The following is a 10,523-nucleotide window of genomic DNA, read 5'->3' as shown; positions in this document are numbered from 1 at the left end:
TAACAGTGGCAGGCAGGGATGATGCTCTGTTGTGCAAAATGCATATGTTTAATTTGTTCCGTTCTATCTGCTGCAAGATAGATTGTGAAACCCAACTCTATTTCAATATGTCAAACTTACATAATTAAAAGAAACTTAATTGAGACATTTCATTTTAAAAACTAATGCCAAATTCCTTGACCATAAGGACAGGGGACTGGTTTCTTCATTAACACTTAATGCAGTACAATATAGTACAATGTGTTGTATGTGAATCAAAATACAGCAATGACAATGATAATCACACAAAAGAAACTCACAAGTAAGCACTAAGAATTCATTAAAAGATTTAAAGAAGCCAGTCAAAACCAACTCTTAATAGCTCTGATCTTTTAATACATTGCCCAGATGGCACCACATTACAACAGACATGAGTCTGTTAGAAATTGCTGACAAAGCTCAAGAAAACTTCTGAAAACCATTGTAAGTGTGCACATTTCATTGTTGCATCCACAAAGACATCTTGAAATTATATGATGCAAAGAAAAAATGGATTTTAACAAGATCATGAGATGCTGCCACCTTCTTTGGACCTGAGCTCATTTAAGCAGTAGAGACTGAATTTTCTATCTAAATGAGGATCACTGAATCCTTCAGGCTAAAGATTTGGCCAATTTAAGAGTACGCATCTGTGATGGTATGGGGCTTCATAAAAACGCGTGACAGAAGTAACTTTTACATCCATGAGGGCACCATTAATGATGCTACAACATATCCTGTCATCCATGCAACATCTCTTTCAGGGAAGCTCTTTCTCATTTCAGCAAGACAATGCAAAACCACATTCTGCATGTTTAATGATATCAACCTGCCTGCAATCAAAACCTGTTAATCACTGAAAAAATTGGTAAATTATGAAAAGATAAATATAACATGGAAAACATGAAATGTTATACGAAGGGGACAATAATTTCACTTTTAACACTACAGCATATAATCTCATCAGTTCACAAATGCTTAAAGAGTGTTGTTCTACTGAATGAAAGAGCTAATCTTAATGCAGTGATAGAGGTGGTGATGCAATCTGAAAATTTCTTGGTGATGCCGGGCAGCGTTTCCTAATTGGTGAGTTTACAGTCTGACGTACAGCTTCTTTCCAGTGACTGCACAGCTGCAGTCCAGTAAACACTCCATGTGCTTGTAAACCAGTTTCACCCACTCCTTCCTTCTGTGTCTCTCTCAAACACTCATATATCAAAATTAGATAAACACCATAAAACCCAGAGAAGACATTGTCACGCGTGATTATCTGCCATCATTTATTCAGCAGATGACGCAGGGGAGATGTCTGTGTGTTTCATCTTCTTTCTGTTGTGAAATGTGTTTATTTTTTCAAGCGGAGGACTGAATGGGAAAGCACGCGAGGTTACTGTAAACAGTTTCGCTTGCATCGCTCAAAGCATCATCACAATGAGCGGTAATTGGGTGGAGTTACTGAGGGGTGTCTTGTGATATTAGACACTTTAAACTAAACAATGACTAGTGTATTATTGAAATATTTTGCATGTCATGAGAATATTGTTTCGATGAATAAGAAATATATCTAAATACATTTACGGATATCTAAGAAAGAGCAACATAAAATTTGAATCATTCTGAGCAACTGGGAGTCAGAAAAAAACTTTCTGAGTATCTCCGATTGTAAACAGGTCCTTACATAGTATCGGAACTCAATCACAGTTTTATTATGTAGAAATGTCTGACTCATTCTTACTGTCATGAAGAGGGACCTCCTTCCCCTAACTCCTTTATAAGAAAGCAAAACTTCCTCCAGTTTAGAAGTCGCTCGTGTAGAGGCGTGTATTTTTATATTTATTATTTATTTAATTCTTTATTTTTGTTGGCTATTTATTTTTGTTGATTCCTTATTTATATTTATTCCAAAGGTCGCTCAATCCCCTCTGCGAAATGTTTTTGCTTTCAAACAATTTTTTTCTTTGCCTCTCTTTGTTTTTCTTGATCGTTCCACTTCCCTTTTCACTCTCGTTGTATCTCCCTGATTCAAACCCACTTTTGTCCTTCAATAATCAGGTCAGAGAGGTGCATCTCTACACAGGTAATTCAATTACGTTCTTTTCAAGTTGAGTCATTTTGATCAGCGATTAATGTAAAAATGATGTTGGTGTTAGTCTTAGATTACTTAAAATTCACTCTGCTGATTTCTTTCTTTCCTTGATTCTTATTGCAGAAAATCACAGGCGTGGGATGTACCTGCAGATAAACCAGGATGGGAGAGTGACAGGAAGTATCTCAAAGACCCTTTACAGTGAGTATTGGATGGATGAACCAGCAACATGCTGCATGAATGCACCAGACTGTTCTGAGGCCCTTAAAACTGAGAATGTTTTCTGTTTCTTAGGTGTGCTGCAATTAAAATCAGTTAAACCAGGCCATGTAGTCATCAAGGGACAGTCATCATCCCTGTTTCTCTGTGTTGACAGTGGAGGCCATCTGAGGGGGCAGGTAAGCTGGATGAGGATTCAAACTGTTTGAAATATTTCATTTTTGTGTCATTCTCACCCTGACCATTTCTTATTGATGTCACTTTTAGGGTGTCTATGAGGAGACTGACTGCTCATTCAGAGAGCTGTTGTTGGCTGACGGATACACGCGTTTCTTTTCCACACACCACGGAATTCCTGTGTCACTGGCATCCAAGCATTCCTCAGATCGGCACGCAGTCCCTTTTACTCGATTCCTACCGCTTAGAAACACGTTGACAGTGGAGACTGTGTCTCATCAGCCGTTAAACTCTCAGAGGCACTTCGACGTGGACTCTCATGACCTTTTCGGGATGGGTCTAAATCAGATGGGCAGTCCTCAGTTGTTAATAGACAGGTAAAATACTGCACCGTGCAGTTCTGAAAACTGTTTATGTGACTCTAGATTTAATGTGGTTGAAGCCACTGCCTTGATTTTGTCATGAAATGAGCTTCATCTCCTCATTTCTCAACATGTTTCTATGAGAGAAATATTCAAGTTATTTATGTAAGTTATTTATTAACTTTGTGTGCTGTGTATTGCTAATATCTATGTAAAGATTGGCTATGGTTAATAATGTGTGAGCATGTTTATGTCTGAGAAAGAACTGGCAGCATCTGATTAACAGTGATATGTGAGGCTTTTGGAGTTTCTCTAAATAAGATGTGCCTTGAAAGTCCAATAAGCTTATGTTTGTGCAACCCCAGTGTTTTTTGTTGTGATTGGAAATAAACATTGTGCGAATGTCCATTTAGTTTGTCTGTGTCAAGCATGCAGTTACGCAGCAGTTTAATGGAACCAGGAAGGACACCACTTATACATAAGAAGATCATATTCTGGCCGTTGTTCACTGCTTTTTGGTGCAGGAGATGGCTAAATTTGTGAGAGCAGAAGTACCCTCTAGTGGACGAAAAAAGCTACGACATAAAAAAAAGGGTACTTCTCCAGGTGATTTGGTCTGTTCCTTTTACTGACTCTGTGTCTATTTCAAATAAAACTTTCTTTACCTTTAGGATCAATAAATTCGCAAAAAAAGTTTATGAGAAGTTAGAAACTTTAGTTAGAAGTATGTATATTTGACAAATGACATCTTCCAACAATGTATATTGTATTTCAGACTCAAGTATTTGGTCTATGATTGTCAAAATCTATTTGGCAAATTTGTGACGCTGGATTTTTGGCTGTTTGTTTTAAAGACAAATCTTTAGCAACTTCACCAATGGATATAAATCAAAGTTGTTGCTCAGCTGCAAGTTGCCACACATTTCCTACATTCAGTTTGAAACAAACCCCCAACATTCAAGAGTTTCTTTTTCTCCTTAAAAGTTGAAGGGGATTCAAAGGGGATTTAAATGATGATCATGTCTTGAAGATTTGACATTAAATTAATTATGTATCAAACTACTCCAACAAATCATCATCACAAGTCAGACTTCTACCACAAGGCAACATTCACGTCAGTGAATAAAACTGCTGTTAAACAACATTCAGTTTGGTTGTGTTGTTATGATGAAGGTTTGATATCACACTGATATTCTTGTGTGTGGTTTTTGTCAGCAGTGAATATTCAAAATCTTGTATTATTACTCTCCTGAGTCTTGGATCACAGGCAGAGATCTGGTTTTCAATTCACAAAAACTTTATCTTATCTATTCATCCCTTCCTGGACTTTAAAGTGACGAAAAAGAAAAACATTATTGAAGCAGTATACACCGGCAATGATTCATTAGCCCACATACTTTCCACGGGCAATCACTCTGATGTAGTGTTACTGTATAACATCTTCAAAGCTGTTAAAAAGGTTGACCATTAAAATACCAACATGAAAAACCGACTGAGATTGGTACAGTGTTGCTTGGACGTGCAGAACCTGATCTGTGGATGATTGAATATTTCTAATATTATATCTTTAAGGGAAATAAAAACATTGCTAAATACATTTAGAAAATTTGATATTTTCCTAAGTAATGACTCTGTAGCATTGGTCTCCATAGATAACACACATTCTTATAAGAAAATTAGTAAAATAGAATCTTTATTAAAAACACTGAATGCATAAATAAGCAGATTAACACAGCAGTTTTGCCACAGCATAATACAACCACAAATACAATGGGGTGAGAGTGCATCATTGAATAACACTACAGCCTCATAGATCAAAAGGTAAACCAAAACAGCAAAAGCATGAACTGGATAGTGTAGTGGTATGATTGCCACCTTCCATGTGGGAGACCTGAGTTCAAATCCCCTGCATGAAAGGTACTACCTCCAGTAGGGGTCCTTAGGCAAGACCCCCTTACCCTACATACCTATCTGTAAGTCGCTTTGGATAAAAGCGTCTGCTAAATGTATAAACATTATACATTGTTTGCAGAAGAATGTTGAGAAGGGGGAGTTGGTTGGGAGATCTCTGTCTTTCTCAAGGGGCGGCGTTGCTGGTGTTTGGTGGAGTTCCGTTAACATGTGAGATCTTTACTGCCAATAATCTTCTATCCACTTCAAACTTTAAGGCAAAAAAAACTAAGACATGATAGTTTCAAGACACAGACTTTCACAAAGTCAGTTTAATCTCAAGCTAGCAGCAATCATAAATAATAGCTCATGTTATTTTTATACCATGACCCTGAGAATGGAAAACTGGTTGTTTTTTTTATTTTATTATACAAAAGTTGCTTTTCAGAGAGATCCGATTGGCTAGTGCAGCAATAAATAATTATAAATGAGCAAGAGATGCAATATAAAGTCATTAGGAGGTATATTGGTGTGAAATTTACTCTACTGCCCAAATTGCCGGTTTCAAATTAGCTAATGTTTCTCTCTAGGACCCCAATCCCTTCTAATGTTATTCCACTTGCATATCATTTAGCTCTTTTATCAAATTCAGTAATTTTATGGAGCATCCTTAAGGCTATCAAACACACTCACCCTCTCTAAACTTGAGTGACCAACGGCTCTCTAAGATACATGTTTCCTCCTCTGTACTCTGAGCTCTGGCCTGTACATAGTGCTCCAAGCAAGGACCCATTCAGAGGGTTGCAGATGCTTTCAATCGCATAAAAATCCACCTCCTGATCCCCGTCCCCTTCCTCTATTTCCTCACTTTCAGGTTCCTCATCCTCCCACAGATTTGTCTGGACGTGAGTGTACTCATTTCGATCTTCACATTCATTCTCTCGATGGTAAAAGTAGCTGAAGTTGGATACTATGACGGGCACAGGCAGCGAGATAGTGAGAACGCCGGCAATGGCACACATAGAGCCCACCATTTTACCCCACACTGTTGCTGGGACCATATCACCATATCCCACCGTGGTCATGGTGACGACTGCCCACCAGAAGCCATGTGGAATACTGACAAAAGCAGTTTTATTGTGGTCTGCTTCCGCAAAGTAGACAGCACTGGAAAAGAGGATGACACCAATGAAGAGGAAGAAGATAAGCAAACCTAGCTCACGCATGCTGGCCCTTAGTGTCTGACCAAGAATTTGGAGGCCCTTGGAGTGCCGAGACAGCTTGAAGATCCTGAAGACCCTCACCAGCCTGATTACTCTGATGATGGCCAAGGACGTAGCTGGAGAGGCGTCATTGTCTTTTGCCAACTCTGTTCCAAGAGTGACAAAATAAGGTAAGATGGCACTGAAGTCAATGATGTTCATGACATCCTTGAAGAAGTGCGCCTTACTGGGACAGCAAGCTAAGCGCATGATGAGTTCAAAGGAGAACCAACATATACACATGGTCTCCACTATGAAGAAGGGATCAGTGAAGACACTCGGTGGAGGAAGCATGTTCTCAGAGCCATTCCTTGCCTGGGCGTGGTACTGAAGAGGAATAAACAGGACAAATAGGCAAAATTTGAAACAATATTCAGTACAACCCCAAAATCTTGAATGTTGTGTAAAATCAAAAGAAAAGGAAAGGAATTTAGTTGTACATATTAAAACATATCAAAATTGAGAAATACGATTATTATTGCTTATTTTTGCTGAAACATACATGAATTTTTATCTGAAGCTAGCAACGTGTTTTTAAAAAATGTGGCACTCGGTGGAACATTACACAATTTATGAGATTAATTAGCAAAAGTCTGAAAACAAAGTTTGGTATATATATTCCCATACATTCATATGACTAAATCCACTTCCCAGCATCTCTCATGCTAAAAGCAAAAATGTCAAAACAGACTTAGATTCTGTGAAAAGAAAATGTATTTCCCCCTTTTATCAGTACTTCTGCTAAGCTAAGCTAAACTACAGGTTTCAGTTACATTTTCAGCTTCATGTACTTATCCTTTGATCTATGCCTCAGCTAGAAAGTGAATTGCTCTCAAAGCATTCTTTTAAAAGTACCACTATGCTACCAAGATATTCTTTTTATGGTATTCCAAAGAGATCAGCTGAGTTTTACACCTTCTCACTGGCTTTCACTTTTGGCTACATCATAAAACGTTTGACGTATGCAGATTCCCAATGTATTTTTCAATCCAGCTGTCGTTCCATTTCCCGTGTCACTTATCATTGTGTTCATGCACTGGATGAGAGTTATTTTAAACATCTCACACTTAACAACCAGTCAAAAGCATGAGAACGAATTACGTGGATGTAAAAGGAACTGTTTAGTATGCTGTAATGGGTCGTGTGTAATATATAAAGTGTCCAAGTAGTTCAAATAAATCCAGCATATTGCTCATGACTTTCAGTAGCGGGTCAGTGACAGTGTTTATTACTAAAGGTGGCCATCTACAGTATGTGTTGATCTGTTCCAAGGGCTCTCCTAAGACTAAATATAACCCTGTGAGATCTCTGAAGAGAAACATGAGTGCCTCGCTACGCCGCTCCTCATCCATCTCCACCTTTGTCACTATTCTCATCTCTCTGGCTGCTGCTGGCGTGCAACACTGCCAGTGCAGTTGAGCTGGTGTACGAACTTGTACAGGAGTAAGTTACAGTAGTTTCCTGGCAGCAAAGCCAGCCAGGCCCAGCACAGCAGTCCTTTAGGAATGTGTTAACATGACCCAGTGTATGCTACTCATCCTGAGAGACCTTTCCATCTCGGGTTCTAAACCACCAGTGGGCCTTGGCTCACCTTTGCCAATGTGTATGGTCATATTTGACCTTTCATTAACACACCTAACTGTCTCTCACTCTGTCTTTCCTTTCTATTATTTTTGTTCCAGTCCCCACCCGTTATTGCCTGTACCCTTAAGCGCTTCCTGAATCTGTATCAAATTTTACAGCCGACTAAAATAATCACACTCTAAGCTTCCCGCTGTCTCTTTCTTTCTCTGGTCTGCTTCCAGACATATTGGCCAACAGCTTCTCGTGCCAGTATTTTTCCTCCAAACACTGTAGTACTCTCCAATTGAATGTTTACCTAAACACCTGCTTCCTATGATATCATGTTTCTTTTTACCCAAATAACCAACTATATTCCATTCAAAACCTTATACCCTGATGGTTTGATTTGGAGTTCCTATAATGGGCTACTTTTGGCTGTTGAAATTTCTCTGGCTTAGACATTCAATTAATTGTTGATAATATAAAACCTTGACATAGAAATATAAACAAAAATGTTTTTTTTAAGAGTAAGCCAGAGAGAGTCTTTTTGAAATAACTCTTCCTAACAAGAGGTTTGATCTACTAAAGACATGTGACTTGGACACAGACTCGAGATATATAAATTCACTTGAAAGAATTAAAGACTTGCATCTCAACTTTAACATTCATGACTTAAGACTTCACTGGACTTTTAAAGGGAATGCCCTGAACTAATTTTATTTCCAGTAAGCAGACACTTACTTCCCCATGCTGGCATCCAGTCAATTAGCGTGAAAAAAAATTATACAATTACACAATGTATTATTACTTTGGACAGCGGGATTACACTCTGTGAAGAACTCATTAAGACTATCATTAGTTTAAAACTCGGGACCTGACGTTAACCATAGCAGTCTTTCACTGGCACTTGAATAGAAAGAACGGTGACTTACAAGCAGTACAAAATGGCTTGTGCCCACCTCTGGTCTTTGGTTCACTTCTTTAGAAGTAAAAAAAAACAAAAACAAATAATGCTTTACTTTTCACATAATTATCTGGCAATGTACGGGTAAGTTGTTCTGAAGATTAGGGAACGTAGTATGACTATAACTGTAATCCATGAATACTAAAACAAGTATGCCCTTATCATGTATATTTTTATAGCTGCAACCATGAATCTTGCCATTTCTATATATAAAAATATAGATATATAATTTCTAACCCAAATCATGTGTTTTTAATTCCTAAGCCTAACCGCTTGCGAACAATAGCAAGAACGCATCCGTCATCACCTATGGTACATATTGGTATGGACAAAAGGAAATGAGTGGGAAAACAGTCTAGATACTCTTTTTCAGCCTTTTTTTTCATGAAACTGCACTGTTTAGAGCTGTGAACCAACATTGAAATGATCTGTTATGTCTTGGGATCGAGTTGGTGCTGACCAAATTCATATTTCATTCTTATCTTTTTTTTCCTGATAATCAAATTATTAGTTTAAATCAAGGATACGTACTTTTTAAATATCTTAGCCCATCTACCTTCATTCTAATTTCAGGGAATTGAATTCAAAAGCAGTGAAAAAGCTTATTTGCCCTTTGTGCTAATCTGTCTCTCAAAAATGTAGTGCAGAACATTACATTTCTAACCTCTTTGTCACTCCTGAGGTCAGGCAGGGTCTCCAGGCAGAAGATGAGAATGGACACCACGATCACCATCACGCTGATGATGGCGATGATCCGTGCTCCTGATGAGGACTCAGGGTGCTCAAACAGCATCCACAGTTTTTTCTGGATTTCATTGGATGGCAGGGGCCTCTCCTCCTCTTTTGGAAAGCCTTCGTCCTCCTTGAAACGGTTAATGATGTCCTCTCCAAGCTCGTAGAACATCAACTCGTCCATGAAGATGTCCAGGGGTATGTTTGCAGGCCTGCGAAGCCTCCCACCCGACTGGTAAAAATACAGAATGGCATCAAAACAGGCTCGGTTACGGTCCAAGAAGAGCTCGTTTCGAAGCGGGTCAAAGAATCGTGACCTCCGCCTGGGATCACCAAGCATGGAGTCGGGGAATTGAGCCAAGGTGCGAAGCTGAGTTTCATATCGCATTCCTGAGACATTGATGGCCAGTCTTTCACTCAGCGCCCATCCACTCCTCCACAGAGACCCCGAACGACGCTTCTCTCTCTTCTTCTCTTTCTCATGTCCTTTGTTCTCTTTCTCTCCTTTTTCCTCGCTGTTGAGTTGGTTCTTCAGGTGTTTGTCTTTCTCTGCATCGCCCTCTTTCCCTCTGCCTCCTTCTTCGTTGGACTGTGGCTCCCCGCTTTCCATCCCTGTTTGTATCCAAAGCCAGAGAGCACTGCAAACCTCTCTCCTGAGTATCTGTGGAACACTTGGACTTAAAAGCAAACCGTGTCTGAAACCAGAGTGATAATTTCATCAGTGGGATTGGTTTGTCGTCGATATGCATTACAGATGGCATTAGAAGCAAATGAAAGAACGGGAGATATCCGTCTCTGTTTAGTAAATATGGCAGATTTAATTACATACAAAAGTTACTTTAAAAGTTAATTTTATTTGACCTAAAAGATGAAAAGAGGGAAAAACAACGAACGAGGTTAGTACCAAATTAGTGGGAGGCGAGAATTTACTCACTAAATGTAAAACAGCTGCTGAAAGACACTAATGGCTGGATGAAAAATCACATTGCTCTAGTCCTGTGGCTCATCAGGTTGTCTGTCATTTTCTCTGTCATCATGTCTGTCTGCCACATAAACAAAGTCCTTGTTTGGCTGTCTGCTTTCAGTCGGCACAGCGGTCTACTGCGTTCAAGTCGGACACAAATTCTGCCTCCAGTTGTTTGCTCAAGGAACATCCAGGATCTTGCCCTGTCCCTCGCTGCCTCATGTTGTCTGTCTTGAAATTTTTTGGGAATGCTGTCGTGTTGAAATTGGATCTCTGCAGTACCGCT

At 39.2% G+C, this 10,523-nt stretch overlaps 2 protein-coding genes across 3 annotated transcripts; one reads left to right on the top strand and one right to left on the bottom strand.

Annotated features, from left to right (window-relative positions):
* Positions 1 to 2,132: 2,132 nt before the first annotated feature.
* On the top strand, positions 2,133 to 3,217 carry LOC140278392 (fibroblast growth factor 21-like). Its single transcript, XM_072373378.1, has 3 exons — positions 2,133 to 2,305; positions 2,399 to 2,502; positions 2,591 to 3,217. Exons 1-3 carry the CDS (start codon positions 2,245 to 2,247, stop codon positions 2,879 to 2,881), a joined length of 456 nt encoding a protein of 151 aa, XP_072229479.1. The 5' UTR covers positions 2,133 to 2,244; the 3' UTR covers positions 2,882 to 3,217.
* Positions 3,218 to 4,573: 1,356 nt separating this feature from the next.
* Positions 4,574 to 10,523, bottom strand: LOC140278817 (potassium voltage-gated channel subfamily A member 7-like). Of its 2 annotated transcripts, XM_072373907.1 has the most exons (3): positions 10,208 to 10,523; positions 9,206 to 9,968; positions 4,574 to 6,341 (listed from the first exon to the last, which is right to left on the bottom strand). In XM_072373907.1, the coding sequence occupies exons 2-3, from the start codon at positions 9,881 to 9,883 to the stop codon at positions 5,451 to 5,453; spliced, it is 1,569 nt and encodes a 522-aa protein (XP_072230008.1). In that variant the 5' UTR covers positions 9,884 to 9,968; positions 10,208 to 10,523; the 3' UTR covers positions 4,574 to 5,450. The 2 variants fall into 2 exon arrangements, with proteins under 2 accessions (XP_072230008.1, XP_072230009.1); XM_072373908.1 differs by lacking the exon at positions 10,208 to 10,523 and having other exon boundaries at positions 9,206 to 10,024.

Source organism: Leuresthes tenuis, unplaced genomic scaffold, assembly GCF_036924035.1.
Source record: "Leuresthes tenuis unplaced genomic scaffold, fLeuTen1.0.hap1 SCAF_20, whole genome shotgun sequence".
NCBI lineage: Eukaryota > Metazoa > Chordata > Actinopteri > Atheriniformes > Atherinopsidae > Leuresthes > Leuresthes tenuis.
Note: the sequence above shows the minus strand (reverse complement) of the source record. Positions and strands in the feature narration are given on the sequence as shown.